The following is a 17899-nucleotide window of genomic DNA, read 5'->3' as shown; positions in this document are numbered from 1 at the left end:
ACTATTTTTCATACTTGGAGAATCTCACTATACGTTATCATGAGAAAGCCCATTGAACCTTTTTAAGAATTTTCAAACTTATTTGGCTGTAGACCATCCCCTCCATTTTTACACATGTTAATATCCATAAGGAAAGCACATGTTAGGATGCAGTTTGGGAAATGTTATGTAGGGACGGTGGCTTGAGTTTTCCCTTTTTAAATCTCATGCAAGTTTCATTTTACTGTGATGTCTCAGAAGCATCTTCTAGGTGCTGGTGGTATGGTTCTAGTGATGTCTCTATTCCTCAAGGTGTTACATCACATTGGCTCAAGCTCTGGGAATGAGCATGGGAGGAGCTCCCGCCGGACCTGCAGGAACAGGGAAAACAGAAACCACTAAAGATATGGGACGTTGTCTTGGAAAATATGTTGTGGTTTTCAATTGTTCTGACCAGATGGATTTCCGAGGCCTTGGGCGGATTTTTAAAGGTGAGGGTTACAGTTTTTACTTGATGAAAAATTTAAGCTAAGGTGGAATATCTTGTTAAGATTTATTTTTCAACCATTGGCTACATTGTAGTGTCATTTTTCAGCTTTGTGCAACTTTTTGGAAACTATGAATCTCACTGGTGTTGTGTGGATCAAATGTCAACATCACTTGCCTTCCTAATGTTGCTTCATCCCTGCAGGTTGGCTGTTTCCAGATAAAGTACCACATGGTGAATTATTTTGGGGGCACTCTGTGCATAGTCTATTTGTTCAAGTTTATTTTTGAACAGACTCATCTCTGGCTTGTCTTGGCAGCTGCAAAATGCCCTTTTCCTCGGCTTTTCGAAATTATATATTAATTGGATTTTCTATTTAATTTCCCTTCGAAGGACTGGCACAGTCTGGATCCTGGGGTTGTTTTGATGAATTTAACCGTATCGATTTACCAGTTCTGTCAGTGGCAGCCCAGCAAATTTCCATTATTCTGACATGTAAAAAGGAGCGGAAAAAGTCTTTTATTTTTACCGATGGAGATAATGTGACTATGAACCCTGAATTTGGACTTTTCCTGACCATGGTAAGGAACCACAGGAAGAGCTACTGAATGTCAGCCTTCTTTTTTTTTTTTTTTTTTTTTTTTAAAGATTTTATTTATTTGAGAGAGAGCACAAGAGGGGGTAGAGTCAGAGGGAGAAGCAGACTCCCCGCTGAGCAGGGAGCCCAATGTGGGGCTCAATCCCAGGACGCCGGGATCATGACCTGAGCCGAAGGCAGTCGCTTAACTGACTGAGCCACCCAGGCGCCAAATGTCAGCCTTCTTATCACAGCTTTCATGCCTTGCCCAGGTCTTTGTTTTCATGAATGGAAATTGGGATGGTAATTTTAACTCCTGTGTGAAAGCCAGTGGTGTTAAACAAAACTCATCTTAATAACTTGTGATGTTGTCTCTCCGGTTAAAGGGAGAGTAGGATATGAAAATGAGTTCTCCGGTTGTCAGTCCAGATTTGTTGCGTGTGCATGATGAATCTGTTGCTGTCGTGCTGACGGGTGTGTGTTGCCCCATGACTGTGTCATTCATCTGTGTGTTTATTTCCCGTATAGAACCCTGGCTATGCTGGGCGGCAGGAGCTCCCTGAGAACTTGAAGATTAACTTCCGCTCTGTGGCCATGATGGTGCCCGACCGGCAGATTATCATAAGGGTGAAGCTGGCTAGTTGTGGCTTTGTTGACAACATTGTTTTGGCCAGGAAGTTTTTCACACTCTACAAGCTGTGCGAGGAGCAACTTTCTAAGCAGGTGTGAGGTTCTGGAAGGCTCTCGGAACTTGGGCCTTCTTAGTTCTTCTCTTCCGTGAAATTTGCTCATTTTGAAAAATTGTTGACTGGGCTGTTGGCAGATTACCTTATTGATACAAAGTAGAAAGTCATACCATTACAAAATTAATTGTATATGCGTATTTTTCTTAAGTGCATTTAAATGAATTAATATTTGCAGCATAAGAAATGAAATAAGTACTTTCATAACTGATTTAAGAGCCAAAGAATTATAATATGAATATTTGCTCTTTATCCCACCTGTACATTAATCATAATATGTGTTGTATGTCCTCATGGTTTTCAGGAACCTCTCAATCATTGCTCTTCTCACTTCCAAGCTCCCTAATGTAGTGGGCCACACCTTGCTAATAATAGTCTGTTTTATCTATTGTAACTTCTTAAAAAATTAATTTTTTATTTTTATAATTTAAATTCAATTAATTAACAAATAGTATATTATTAGTTTCAGAGGTAGAGTTCAGTGATTCATCTACTGTAACTTTTTTTTTTTTTTTAAGATTTTGTTTATTTGAGAGAGAGAGTGCATGAGCAGGGGTGAGGGAGAAGCAGAGGGAGAAGCAGGCTCGACAGGGGGCTCCATCCCAGGACCCTGGGATCATGACCTGAGCTGAAGGCAGACGTTTAACCGACTGAGCCATGCAGGTGCCCCTCATCTACTGTAACTTTTATCATAACTTTTTTGCTTGTTTCCTGCACTGTTTAGAGTAGCAGGTTCTGACATCTTGCAGTTTTGCAGTTAAGAGGCATGAAATTAATCCTATATTACTTTTGTATGAGTTATCTGTTGCTGGGTGACCATGGTCCCACAAATATACCAGCTTAAAACAATACACAGTTTATTATTTCATGGTGTCTGTGGGTCAGGAGTGTTGGTACATCTTGGCTGGGTCCTCGGCTTAGAGTGTAACAGGCTTCAGTCAAGTCTTGACCCTGTACTTGGCTGGGGGAGGATTTACTTGTACGCTCACTCCGGTTGTTGGCAGAATCCTGTGCTTGAGGTTGGAAGACTGAGGGGTTCAGTTTCTTGCTGGCTGTCAGCTGGAGAAGGCTGCACCATCAGTTCCCGCGGGCTGAGTGCTGCTCTCTGCCTCATGGCTGCTTGCCTTCTCAGTGTCCGCGAGGGAAAGAGGTTCCAGCAGGATGACTGCGACAGTTTTGTATTAGGACTCTCCAGAGAAGCAGAACCAATAGGATATATACATATATACCTATAAAGAAATTTATTATAAGGTATTGGCTCACACACTTATGTAGGTAGAGGAGTCTGATTATCTGTTGTCTGTAAGCTGGAAACCAGGAAAGATGGGGGTGTAGTTTGAAGGAATGATGGTGTAGATTCTAGTCCAAGTCTGAAGGCCAGACAACCAGGAGCATTGAGGACAGGAGAAGGTCGATATCCCAGCCCAGCAGTAGGGCAGAGTGAGTGAATCCAACCTTCCTCTGCCTTTTTGTTCTATTCAGGTCTTCATTGGTTGAATGGTGCCCACCCATGCTGGGGAGGGCCATCTTCTTTACTCAGTCCACCAGTTCAAATGCTAACGTCTTCTAGAAACTCGTTTACAGACACATTCACAAATAATGTTTGATTAGCTACCTGGGCATCCTGTGGCCCACTCAAATCTTAAGTAATGTGACCACAGAATCACATGCACACAATCACATATGACCTGTCACCTTTGCTGTATTGTATTGGTTAAAGCAAATCACAGGTCCTACGACACTCAAGGGGAGAAGATCATATAAGGGGAAAAGATCCTACCAGGAGGTGGGGATCATGCCTCAGATTGTTAGGACATATAAATAATAATTACCACAGGCATATGCTAAATAATAATACACTAAAATAAGCATAAAACTATAACACGAATAAAAACTCCTAACATATATGACTTTGATCCCTCTCTTCACTCTCCCTTCCATTCCCAATTCTTTGACTCTAGATTATTTTTTATATCCCCAGCCTCAATTAAATTACATTCTCACTAAAAACATTCTTGGTTTCTTCTGCTTATTGCAGCCTTTACTCACCCATTCTTTTTCCTCTGTCAAAGAAGTATTTTCCCATGCTGTTTCTTGCATGTAGAAAACTTCCACATCACTGACTCCTGTCTTCTTCTCTACTATTTCATTTCTATTTCCTTCATGCCCACAGCCCTGCTCACAGGGTTATTGTCCGATGAAATCAGTCAATACGCCCAAAACAGTTGGCCCCATGCTGGTCTCTGGGTGAACATTCTGTGAATCTTACTTTATGCCCACAGATTTAACTGGGTCCAGTTCCAAGAAGTTTTCCTTAATTAATTCCACACACCAGCACTTTCAAGTCATTGTTACTTTTTGGTGAGTTTGCTCACATTTTTATCATGTTACCTCTATTAGGATTTAAATTCCTTTAAAGGCAGGAACTCGATCTGAATATTTTTCTGGGCTCCATCCTCCAAATGATGAGTATGAAGTGATGCATACTACTCCAGTTACCTTAGCAGATAATTGTTTTTTTTTTTTCATGTGGTAAAACATATATTACATTAAACCTACCACCTTAACCATCTTGAAGTGTACAATTAAGTAGTGTTAAGTATATTCACAGTGCTATGAAACAGATCTCCATAACTTTTTCCTCTTGCAAAACTAAAACTCTATACCCATTAAGCAGCAATTCCTCTCTTACTCTTCCCCTTGGCCCCGTAACCAACATTCACTTCTTGTTTCTATGCATTTTACTACTTTAGATACCTCATGTAAGGGGGGTCATACAGCATTTGTCTTTTTTGACTGGCTTATTTTGCTTAGCATGAGCCTCAAGGTTCATCCATGGTGTAGGAGGTGACAGGATTTGGTTTCTTTTTATGACTGAACATTCCACTGTATGGATATGCCACATTCTTTTCTTACATTCATCTGTCCACTGGCATTTGAGTTATTTCCACTCCTTGGCTACTGTGAATGCTGTTTCTGTGAACATGGGTGTGCAAATATCTTTGAGATCCTGCTTTCAGTTATTTAGATATATACCCAGAAGTGGGATTTCTGGATCATATGGTAGTTCCATTTTCAATTTTTTGAGCAACTGCCACACTGTTTTCTATAGTGGTTGGATAATTTGGGGCACCAGGGTGACTCGGTTGAGGGTCCGACTCTTGATTTCAGCTCAGGTTATGATCTCAGGGTCATGGGATCGAGCCCCACATCAGGCTCTGTGCTCAGTGAGGAGTCAGCTGGAGATTCTCTCTCTTCCTCTCCCTCTGCCCCTCTCCCTGCTCACACAAGCTCTTTCTCTAAATAAATAAATAAATAAATAAATAAATAAATAAATAAATAAAATCTTTAAAAAATTTATAGTGGTTGGATAATTAGTTTTTAATTATTCACTGTGATGAAATTTGGCATGCTCGAGCTTTTATAAATATATTTCAAGGGAATAACAAAGCTGGGGCTTGGCTTTCTGATTTGTCTTTATTCTTATGTAATCCTAGAATATAGCTACTTTTCTTCTTCCTTAATACCTTTGTCTTTTTCCTATCAGTATATAAATATATATATATACTCCTGGTTCAGAATCTTAGCTTTAGAGATATGAGGAAATTTTTCTATGGATGTCTGATTAAGAAGAGGCTCAGGGGGCTGCGTATACTCCAAAAGGAAGTTTATTCCTTTCTCCCCGTCAAGATATATTTATTAGTTCTGATCTAAGAGCTTAAATTAATGATCATATATGAGAGAACTCTTTGGGATCTTTTCTATTTGCTCCAAAAGTATATTGGTAAAAATTTATTGCTTCGCTAGCTGTACAATTTTTTCTAAAGGAAAAATTAGTGTTTGTTCATTATTTTTGTCAAATGACTTTTGTCAAATTTGTAGTTTTCATGCATAAGTTAATATTGAAAATAAGCCCTGTGTACTTCACATGCTTCAGGTACATTATGATTTTGGTCTGCGGAACATTCTGTCAGTTCTGCGAACCTTGGGGGCGGCAAAAAGAGCCAACCCTTTGGATACGGAATCAACGATCGTCATGCGCGTTCTCCGAGACATGAATCTTTCTAAACTGGTAAGATTCACAGATGGAAATGTTCCACCCTCTTAAATAGCAGTGAACTAAGCACAAATGAGATTTAGAAATATTTATTTAAAATACTCATTTAAAAATGCCTAATTATCAGCTAAAAGCGCTGGAAAGCATAACTTTAAATTAAACTTTTTTGGGAATTATTTTTTGCGGTAACTCATATCTAGTCTAACATATGCCTATTTCCATAGAATTGAAATGGATTTTTAAAAATCCACGTTAAGTTTCCAAATACCTTGAAATACTTTTGGGTTTTAGAGCTAAAATCTCACCTTCTTTAAAGTCTGTAGAGCCCAGCAGGAAATTATATGTAAATTTAACAAATGTGTAATAATTTCACACTCTTTCATTTCACAGTAGAGACTGAAAATCAATTGTTCATTATCAGCGAATCTATGTACAGGGTGACAGAATGATATATTTTTATTTTAAAATAAAAATGTGAGGCAAATTCCAATTCATGAATTTGTTACTATCTCTTATTTAAATTATTATTTTCTTAAATTTAAATTAGAAATTCTAGGTTATGTCATAACTCCCCAAACTGGTTATTTTATGGGGAGGTTGTTCTGTAGGCAGTATTTTTCCTTTCATCTGCTTCCTTCCATTTTCCTCTTCTTCTTCCCATTCCTCTCCCCCTTTTCTAAAAATAATTTTTAACTTATGGGTAACATGAGGAAAATATTCCTCAACTTCGGTGAAGGTGGTATTTTATTTATTAACAGTTATGATAAAATAATTTGGTATGTCAGCATTTTCAGTTTATCCGTACATTGCTATGATCATGCCAAAGTAGTCGGTCTGGTTTCCCTTTCTTTTCTCTTTTAGATTGATGAGGATGAACCCTTATTTTTGAGTTTGATTGAAGATCTCTTCCCAAATATTCTTCTGGACAAGGCAGGTTACCCTGAACTGGAAATGGCGATCAGTAGACAGGTAATATTTTTCTCAGGGCATCCAGTACTGTGTCTCTCTCATCGGAATTTCATGGGAGTCAAGTGGCGCTGATGTATTCCAAATCTGTGGTTCCAGGGACAGCACCCAGGGCTGTGGCCCGTGTTTTAGGAGGGGCTGTTGAACATCTCGAGCTCCTCGAGCCAGGGGAGTCTCCTACCATCCTGCAGCCACATGTCTAGTTGGCCATATGCTCGGGGTCCCATTATTGATGGAAACCATTCCACACCAGATTCTGAAATGAAATATAATAAGTGAATGCGATGAGTGGGGCTCAGCTGGCTGCCTTGCCTTTCTTGGCTTGGCTTTGACTGTGATCCTGGTGTTTCCACGTTGCTTTGATCTCTGGATTCCTGCCCCCGAGTGTCATTCACAATGATCTCATGAGGCTCCTCACTTGTCATTATTTTCCCCCAGGCCCAGGATCACTTGTGATTTCTTCCTGGGCCTCTGGGGGATCTACCACATTATGTGTATTATTAGGTGTCTGGATTTCCCATGACACTTGGTAGAGCTTTACTTTTTTATAGTTTTCCTAGGAATGAAAATGAACCATGTAAATCTTGTGCCTCAGTTTCTTTTCCTACAAGGAAGAGTTTGGAAAAAAATTTTATAGAAGTGGCGATAAGCTCATATTTATAAAATACATTTTAATTCTTCGAAGATATTTGTTAACAAAAATCAAATATGGTAGTATTTAATGGATCTTTTCCTTTTAAAAATCAGTATATAAAATTCTTAATCTCCAGAGCACATGGGTGGCTCAGTTGGTTAAGCGTCTGACTCTTGACTTTGGCTTAGGTCGTGATCTCAGGGTCCTGAAATGGAGCCCTGCTGGGCCTGTGCTCAGGAGGAGTCTGCTTGAGATTCTTTCTTTCCTTCTCCCTCTGCCACCCCCTAAAATAAAGAAATAAAATCTTAAAAAAAATCTTAATCTCCTGATCAGGTAAGAGTGATAATTCATTTTGCAAATGGTTTCTTCATCATATGGCTGAATTAATTGTAGCATTGTCTAAAAAACTTAGTATAAAGTCATTTATAGGGTGACTAACAGCATAATTTGTAGCATATGAAAAATCTGAAGAGCATAGATATATAGCATAAAATGATACATGATTATTATCCAACAATTATTTAAGTAAAAGTAAAAGCATCATTTATAGTGTGTTTAAGCATAGCATGATAGTTAAGAGCACAGACCATGGAGCTGAGTTTCCTGGGCTCACATCCCCACTCTGTAACTTTATAAGTAATAATCTTGGGGAGGGCGCCTGGGTGGCTCAGTCGTTAAGCCACCGTCTGCCTTCGGCTCAGGTCATGATCCCAGGGTCCTGGGATCGAGTCCCACATCGGGCTCCCTGTTCGGCGGGAAGCCTGCTTCTCCCTCTCCCACTCCCCCTGCTTGTGTTCCTGCTCTTGCTGTCTCTCTCTCTGTCAAATAAATAAATAAAATCTTAAAAAAAAAATAATCTTGGGGAAATTGCTTGGTTCTCTGTGCCTCAGTTTCCTTTTCTGTAAAAGAAAGATATCAATAGGGCTAATCTTATAGTGTTGTTATGAATATCGAACTTAGAATAGTGTTTGGCAGGATAACTTTCATGCATGTGTTCGACAGATTAAAACTACCCAGTAGATTTATAGACAGTTTGAGTTTTCTATGGAATATCTGTCAACTTGGTGTGCTACAAAGTTTTCCAGTTACTAAATATCACATTTTAAATTAAAGATTTAAAATGCCTTTTGATATTTGAGTCTTTATTCTTAAGTTGTTCCTATGACATATATTCAAGGATGTATTAATATAAATGTATTCAATTCCCAAAGGCAGATGCAGATGTTTCTTATTGGCTTGGGATAACATTTTGAATAGTCAACCTGCTTTTTGTCTTTGTATGTATATATTTTTTTATGCAATATATATATTTAAAAATTTTCTATTTTAAGTAAACTCCATGCCACACGTGGGCCTTGAACTGACAAGCCTGAGATCAAGAGTTGCACTGACTGAGCTTGCCAGGCACCCCAGCAATATATTTTTTATTTTGGTAAAATCCGTAACATAAAATTTACCATTTAACCATTTTTAAGTGTACTGTTCCATGATATTAAGTACATTCACATTATTTTGCAAAACATCACCATCCATCTTCAGAACTTTTTTCGCCTTTCCAAACTGAAACTCCACGCCCATTAAACAATAACTCCCATTCCTCTACTCCCTGCTCAATGTCTGTGCTTATTTTGAGCACAACGGTAAGTTCCGATTGCTGTTGATGTGGCCCAATGTGGGGCTTTTATGCTTTCAGGTTGAAGAATCTGGTTTAATCAACCATCCTCCTTGGAAACTCAAAGTCATCCAGCTGTTTGAGACACAGAGAGTGCGGCATGGGATGATGACCCTGGGGCCCAGTGGAGCAGGGAAAACCACCTGCATCCACACCTTGATGAGAGCCATGGCAGGTAAGGGGGCGCCCAAGCTGTGTTGCTCTGGGCAACACATTTAAGTAGCTGTGACCCATTTGAATACTCCAAGAGGGACATGAAAGTTAGATACATTAATTTATTTGTATAGGAAGGAATGCTGCTTTACTGATTATTGGGTTCATTTCAGCGATAATGTATTATAATAATGAACTAGAAGGGAAAAAATTTTTCAGCTTTATTGAGATATAATTGACATATGACATTGTGTTTAATGTGTACAGTGTATGGATGTGCAACATTTGTATGTTGCAAAATAATTAACACCATGAACTTTGACCCCCATCTTGTCACATAGGTACCATTTCTTTTTTTGTGGTGAGAACATTTAAGATCTACTCTTCTAGCAACATTCAAGTTTATGATACAGTATAATTAGCTATAATCACTCTACTATATATATATATATATATATATATATATAGTATGCTATAATGTACATTCGCTCCCCAAACTCATTAATCCTTTAGCTAGAAGTTTGTACCCTTTGCCCAATATCTCCCCATTTCCCTACACCTCAACCCCTAGTAACCACCATTCTACAATCTGTTTCTCAGAGTTTGATTTTTTTAGATTCCATATATAAGTGATACCACACAGTATTTGTCTTTCCCTGTCAGACTTAATTCATTTAGCATGATGTTCTCAAGGTCCATCCATGTCATTGTAAATGGCAGGATGTCCTTCTTGCTCATGGCTGAATAATAAATATATATACATGTAAAATATATATATTTATATGTATACACACACACACCACATTTTCTTAATCCATTCATCTATTAATGAACATTTAAATTGTTTCCATATCTTGGCTTCTGGGAATAATGCTGAATGAAAAAAATTCCTGAACAGTGACTTTGTATATTGTGTTATATGTTTTACTTATGTCATTAAATTTTCACAATGATCTTGAGTTGTGGCTATTACCATCCCCATTTTGTACAAAAATTCAAGGCTCAAATTCAGAAATGCTACAGGTTGCAAAGATGGTAAGTGATAGGATTCAGAATTATAGGATTCTCAAATTATAGATAGGATTCAGAATGTCAGGGTCCACTAATGAAAAGCCCAGACTTTTTCCATTATAACATGCCACTACCCAATAATGACTTAATATAACCTCCCAGTACAGAAAAAAATATTTCAATTTCAGTTCCTAAAATCATCCTAATCACAAACTAATTTCCCACCTAGAATCAGATGATTTTCTGGTGAAGTTAAATAACTGCATTTAATTTCCAGATCTCCCTAAGCCTTACAGCTAAGTCCCTACCTAGCCCGAGGTCATCTAAAGATAATAGGCATTGTCACATTTGTGATTATTCTTATATTTCCTGATTGGACATTGATGTCTGTCATACTGAAGGTACTGTGTAGGCAGCTCTTGGCCATGGCAGATTTGAGTCCCAAAATTTCACAGAACTCTACCTATTGGAATTCAAATACATGGTCCCATAGGGAGAAGGTGCCTAGTTGGTTTTCCAGTCAGCTCATGCAGACCCAGTGCACTGATCTTGAGTTGGTGGTTGTGGAGATTGCTCTGTATTGCTCTAGGGTCCTGCACATGTTGGATTTAGCTGGATACCTATATCCGCAGCGATGGGGCCCAGTAAATTCTGTACATTAAGTCCACCAGGGAGTCTCCACACTAAGAAAGAACTGTGCTCTCAGCTATCACTTACCTTGCCAAAACTGAGAGCTCACACCTGCAAAAGACTTATCATGTGCTTTTCACGTGCTGTTAAGTTTGTGTTTGGGGATTTTTATAGAGCTTTAAAATGATCTGTTCTCTCAAATCATGCTTAATAATACTTTTGTTATTATTATGTAGCTGCCTTCTGTGAACAATAAACTACAAATGCACCTGGTAAAATGACTTGAACAAAATGAGTACTAAATATTAAACGATAGTGATACATTATGTATAATATGTCTAAATTATATAACCCATATGGCATCACTGGTTTTGGAGAAGCTCTTTGCAAAGATGAATTAATCATTAGCTGTTGATTAACCTGTTCTTGGTTTTAATGTATAGGGCAAATATTTGTTATTTTAAGCAACATATTGTTTCTTGCTGAAAATATTCATTCTCCCAAAGATTGAGAAGGTAATTGGGTTGAACTTATACTAGACCCATATATATTTGTGTCCTTATTCATCATGTATTTGTTTATCAAATATCTCTAGTATTCTGTAGTTTGAGGCCCTGCTAGGTTCGGTAGCTTAAATGGGAAGGCAGGCATGAAAACAAAAGGCTGTGTCTTCAAGGAGCTTACGGTTTGGTGGAGTAACAGTTATTAGTCAACACGGAATTGCTATGAGGAGGTTTGGACAATTATGTTGTGAGCAGAGGCAAAGGAGATCAGAGACCTTTCTAAGGAATTATAGGAAGGCTTACAGAGCAGGTGCTGCTTCAGCTGAGGTTTGGGGGTTGAGTAGCTGTTGGAGAAAAGGCATTCTTAGTAGAATGAAGAGCCTGGGCAGGTAGGAGGGACTGGAGAGAGCATGGCATACCCAGAAATTGCTTTGGTATGGATAAATGTGCTCTGTGTGTGGGTGGGATTAGGGGAGAGGAGGAGGTGTAGCAGGTGCTACTGGCCCCCAGCGCTTCATCCCTTTGGCCCTCCCCCTTTGGACAGCTTCTCCCACAGATGCCAGTGCTGTCTCCTAGTTTTTCAGCATTATGACTTTCCTAGAATCTAGGGAACTCCTGGCTCAGCCTGAAAGAGGGTGGGAATTAATGCCCCTGAGGCAGCCATAGCCTCAACTAGTGGGGCGAAGCGTTGAAGGCAAGTATCCCATCTCCTCTTGTCCATTAGAGGGATACTACCTCTGGGGCCACTTCACAAATGAGCCCATTTTGGGGATTCTCTCCTTTTCTGTCTCACTGTCTCTTTGCCCTGACTCCAAACTCCCAGTACCCACATCTTTGTTTGAGGCTTTGCTTTTAGGGGGGAATTTAGGTATGGCATGAGGAGCTTTATAAGTTATGCTGAATACCTAGGTTTTATTCTGTAGGTGATGGGAAGCCCTTGAGCTGGGGAGGGGTATGGTCAACCTTCTGTGGGTGGAAGGCCACCTGGCGGCCATGTAGAGAATAGACCATGGACAGGAGGGGTGGTCTGGAGTCCATAAGGAGGCAACAGCAAGAAAGGATGCCTACTCTAGGGCAGAGTCCATGAAGGTGGAGTGATCAGGACAGTCAAGAAATGCCTAGGAGGAGAGGAGGAATTAGTTTAACCAACATTTTGAAAGTCAAGCATTTTTTTCTTGGAGTGCTCTTATAACAATGTTTTGGTATTTCTTTCTTTTTTTTTTTGGCATAATTAAAAAAATTTATTATTGAAGTATAGTTGGCATACGATGTTATTTAAGTTTCAGGTGTATAACATAGTGATTCAATAATTCTATACAAAAATATTATGGTATTTTAAATTAAAATAATGCAGTTCTACCTACTACCATAATGAAATAATTTTTGACAGTTTTTCTTATATGGGCAACAGACAAAGTCCAGTTTTTAGCTATGATACTGTCATACTGTTTGAGAGTAGACTGGCCTTTTGTAAAGTGTGTTAGGTAAAAAAATAGTTTTGCCCGTCAGCTCTGAAAAAGCTGAATTGTGACTCAGTTTAACTTCAGGATCATAAAGTATTAAAGATAATTACCCTGAGTTTTTTTGTGATTAAAAAAGGAGACCTAAAGGGGTGTCTGGGTGGCTCAGTCAGTTAAGCATCTTCCTTGGGCTCAGGTCATGATCCCAGGGTCCTGGGATGGAGCCCCACATTGGCTCCTTGCTCAGCGGGGAGCCTGCTTCTCCCTCTTCCTCTGCCTCACCCCCTGCTTGTGCATGTTCTCTCTCTCTCTCAGTCAAATTAATAAATAATAAATAAATAATAATCTTTTAAAAAATAGTAAATAATCTTTTAAAAAATAAAAAAAGGAGAACTATGGTCTAATTTTCTAAATAAGTTTTAATATTTTTTAAAGATTTATCTGTTTATTTAAGAGAGGGAGAGAGAGAGCGCGAGAAAGTGAGCACAGGCTTGCTGGGCAGGGGGCAGGGGGCAGGGGTCGAGGGAGGGGCAGAGGGCGAGGGAGAGAAGCATACTCCCCACTGAGCGGGGAAACCCCACTGAACTGATGTGGGACTTGATCTCATGACCCTGAGATCATGACCTGACCTGAAATCAAGAGTTGAACACTTCACTGACTGAGCCACGCAGCTGCCCTGGTTTTGATGGGTTTTAACATGTTTTTCGATGGGCGTAGTTATGTATGCTTGCCTGTGTTTGTCAATCTTTCACACAATATGTAATATTTTAGCATCTATTTTTATGATTTTATACTTTAAACCTTATTCTTCACCTTTCTGCTTATTAACTGCTTATGTACAGAATCTGGCCCCTTTAAGAGTAGTTTTAGGGTTTGAAGGATTCAAAGACCTTTTTTTTGAGGTTGGCCACAAAAGAAAAGTCCTTGATTCTTGCAGCATTAGTTTAGCTTACTTTTTCCAAATGAGCAAGAACACATCTCAGTGAATTGAAGCTGGTTATGGAGAGAATGAGGCATCTTCTGGGTGACATTTCAGAGACCAGACTTAATCTGGTATACCGTAAATCAAAAGATTTTTGAGCTGTGAAATTTAAAGAACTTCCAGGTTATGTTAATTTGTTCATCAATACCAACATGGTATCTTTCCCCCCCTTTATGTTTCCTTTTACAGAAGGATAAAAACAAAAGTATGTTAGTCCATAAAATATAACAGTGTTAATTATGATAACTTGGAATGCAGTAAGACATATATTCTCAGTATAATTTTGTGTTTTTCATATTTTGAACACCTGCCGATGGTACATTGCAAATTAGTTCAATGTTACCTAATGATGGTTCACTCTACATCTGAGTCATTTAAAATTTGAATTTACTTGGTACAGATTGTGGAAAGCCACACCGGGAACTGAGGATGAATCCCAAAGCGATTACGGCCCCACAGATGTTTGGTCGGCTTGACGTGGCCACAAACGACTGGACTGATGGGATATTTTCAACCCTTTGGAGGAAAACACTGAGGGCCAAGAAAGGTAGAAGATGAAGTATTATTCTTGACATGTCCTTCTAAATAAAATCCTTGGTGCCTATTTAGAATTAGTAGAACATATTCTCCATATAATATCTTAGCCAAGATTAAGAAGTCCTAAATCAGTATATTTGTCATGTTGAAATACTGAAATTATTGATTAGGGTATTTAAAATCCCCCTGTCCCACCTTTCTTCTTTGTAGTTGTTACAAAGAAATTATTTTCCTTTTGAATAAATATTTCTGTATCCCTGTGATATCTTAGAATAAAAGAGAAAGAAAAAGCTGTTACAGAAAATTGATAGTGTTAAATAAAGTGATTTTACTATAACTATTTCACTGAATCTTTTAAAAATGTTATTTTTATTTAAGTATAGCCTATTTTTGGAAAACTGATTCTCCTATAAAATCACAGGAGGAAATAGGCTTCTTTGGGAAGAAAATTACATATGTCAAAAATGAAGTTTATATTGAACTAAGAAATTATTCTGTTTAGGTATACACTGGTGTTTGGTTGTCCTGTGAACAAACTTGTTAAGGGCTAGTGGTTCACTCTGAATATTCTCTTACTTACGGAGTCTGGAAATTGAACCCGGTATTCCTGGAATATAAGCTTGGATGGAAGAGGTGATATTAACTCTCCTCTCATCATGTTTCTCACTCCTGAATAAGGAGGAGAAAGGCACAGTGAATGCATTTGCAGAGAGAAAGAAGGATCCAGGAGAAGGACAAGATATTTGGGCTATTTCTTCAGGAGTCTCTGCTTTGGAATAGTTTCTACCAATAAATGTTTAAAAGCTGGTGCCATCCCAGTTCTCAGTTAGGGAATGGAGCTCATCAACCTAAAAATCAGTTGTCAAAAGAGACATGAAAACATGGGATTTCAAAAGTGTGTTCATATTTGGAATTATTGTTTTATTGGATATAAATCAAATTTTGTTTCTGACCTTGTTTCAATAATCCTGTGTAAACAGATCCGGTGCCCAGTGCTCCCAAGAATGGGAGCTCAGAGAGGTGTTTTTTTTCCTCCTTAAAGAAGGCAACATGCTTTTTCTAAGGGACTCTGGTGTTTAGATCATTTTACTTAAAATCAAGTCAAATGAGCATAATTAAGATTTTCAAAGCAGTTGACTGGACATAGAATATATTACAGGGGTTACACAGTAAATAAAAACTACAGTTACAAACTTGGTCATGGTGTCAGTAAAGAGAAACTAGAGATTAGGAGATTAAGAGGAACTATTAAACCGAATACCTAAGTTTATGATGGCATTGTGGTTGACCATTCCGTGGATGCTTGTCACTTTCTTTACTTCCAGATATCTCCGTAAGTGACTCCCAGCAGGTTTTGTCCCCAGTGGTCCTCCAAAACTACTCTTTTAAGGACACTCATGACCTCCAGCTCGCCAGATATAAATTGTCAGTTCTCAGGCTAGTCCGGCTGTCATGGGATCTTGGCACGGTCGATCACCCCCCTTCTCGGAACTCTTCCATCACTTGGCTTCAGGGAAACTTTACCTGTTGGCTCTCCTTCTACCTCTGCCTCATGGGGGGTCTGCCAGAGGGAGGAGCCAGCAAAGGAGACACTACTAGAAGTCTGACCATCAAAGTGACTCTGTCCTCAGACCTCCTGTTTCTACTTTTACTATCTAGAAGAAACAAATTTTAAAAACCCAGTCCATGGTTTTAAATGCCATCTCTAAGCTGGTGGCTTCTACATGTTAATCTTCAACCCTGACCTCTCCCTTGAACCTCCAGCTCAGCAACACTGTGGGATGTCTGTGGGACATCTCAGATGTAAGATGTGCAAGCCAGAGTTGATTCTGTGGTTCTTTCTGGCTGTCCTTCTGACTGTACTCACATTCTTCTCCTCCTTCTCTTCTTATTTACTAGGTTCAACTTCTTGCTCTTCCTGGGACACCCTATGCTTGTACTCACTTTGAGACCTTTGCACTTGCTATTCCTACTGCCTGGAAGACTTTACCTCTAGATCTTTACATCTCTTCATTCTCCTGAACTATATTACTGACTACCTTATCCAAAGCAATGCCCCATCATCTTATTCTTCTTAATTTTTCTTATCTTGGATATTTCTTTGCTTATGGTTTGATTGATTATCATCTCTACCCTTTAGAGTGTAAGGTCTGTGAAAGCAGGAATTGTCTTATTTACCACAAAATCCCCAGACTCTAGAACAGTGCTGATACATAGAAAGTGCTCAATGAATATTTGTTCAATGAAAAATGACTTTTTACTTTATGTGCTTTAAACAACTGGTATATAAAGAACTGGAAAAGTCCTATGTGATAAAAATAATCATTTCTATCAAAGTTTAATGAAAATCACATCAAGTTACAGTACTTCTGCTAGTATAGTAGTTATGTGTCTATGTATATATGTGTACGTATGCTTTTCCCCCCACCTTTGGTGGAATATTTTAGGTGAACATATCTGGATAGTTCTTGATGGTCCAGTAGATGCCATTTGGATTGAAAATCTGAATTCTGTTTTGGATGATAACAAAACTCTAACTCTTGCCAATGGCGATCGGATTCCCATGGCTCCAGACTGCAAGATCATTTTTGAACCCCATAACATTGAAAACGCTTCACCTGCTACTGTCTCAAGAAATGGAATGGTTTTCATGAGTTCTTCTATCCTTGATTGGAGTCCTATTCTCGAGGTATGAGTGGAGTCTTTCTTTTGTGCACTGAAGGAGGAACCAGTCTTTAGCATTCCTGTAGAGCACTGTTGATTTTTCTGCAGACCTTTGGTGTCATTGCATTTGATCGCTACTATTTAAGGCCACTCCTTGCCTGCTCTGGGATGTTGGAACCCTGATTGTCCCTTACAGGTTCCTTCAGCATCGTGGTGTCTGTAGGGCTCTTCTCATCTCTTTAGACCTGTGATTTCCACTGTGGGTTGTGGGGTAGTTGCCAGGCCTCACTGAATCAATAATCCCGCCAAACTGTGAATAAGTAAAATTTAATTTGATCACTTTGGAAATTCATGACATTTTAAAAAGGTACTCAGTCATGTAAAGTTTGGGAGCAATCATCTTAGAATTTCAGCTTTAAGAAAACAATTTATTAAAATTCCATCTAAGGGAAAAATTGCATATAAGGGATTTTTATGAGATTCAGTAGTCATTAGTTTTATGTTCGTTCTTGGAAATAATATTTCAGATAATATCTCCAGTTCATGAAAAGGTATATTATTTTCTTATCACCAATACATTCTAGAATATATTGATTATAATCAGATTATAGTTAAATGCCTTGTATACATAGATATTTTACTAAATAAATGCTATAAGGCAAAATGCTTATTAGATAAGCCAGGTGTGAAATCTTTTTTGACATTGTTGGTCAAATTTATTATTTTATTTACATAATTTTTTGGAGATCATTTTGATTGAAAACTTATAAAATCATAATTTTCAAAAAAGATTTATTTATTTGAGAGAGAGTGAGAGAGAGAGAGATAGCAAGCACAAGAGAGC

General features: G+C 38.5%; 1 protein-coding gene across 1 annotated transcript in view; it reads left to right on the top strand.

Annotated features, from left to right (window-relative positions):
• Positions 1-17899, top strand: part of DNAH5 (dynein axonemal heavy chain 5) — a 213876-nt gene that overhangs the window by 78885 nt on the left and 117092 nt on the right. Inside the window, exons 36-43 of the mRNA XM_034998796.1 lie at positions 292-470; positions 860-1047; positions 1572-1766; positions 5724-5858; positions 6705-6812; positions 9137-9290; positions 14255-14401; positions 16839-17080. Of these exons, the coding sequence (XP_034854687.1) occupies positions 292-470; positions 860-1047; positions 1572-1766; positions 5724-5858; positions 6705-6812; positions 9137-9290; positions 14255-14401; positions 16839-17080 (1348 nt within the window). The remainder of the gene's footprint in view (positions 1-291; positions 471-859; positions 1048-1571; positions 1767-5723; positions 5859-6704; positions 6813-9136; positions 9291-14254; positions 14402-16838; positions 17081-17899) is intronic.

Source organism: Mirounga leonina, unplaced genomic scaffold (assembly GCF_011800145.1).
Source record: "Mirounga leonina isolate KUSES-001 unplaced genomic scaffold, KU_Mleo_1.0 Mir_95, whole genome shotgun sequence".
NCBI lineage: Eukaryota > Metazoa > Chordata > Mammalia > Carnivora > Phocidae > Mirounga > Mirounga leonina.
The sequence above is the reverse complement of the archived record's forward strand: the minus strand, read 5'-3'. Positions and strand labels throughout refer to the sequence as shown.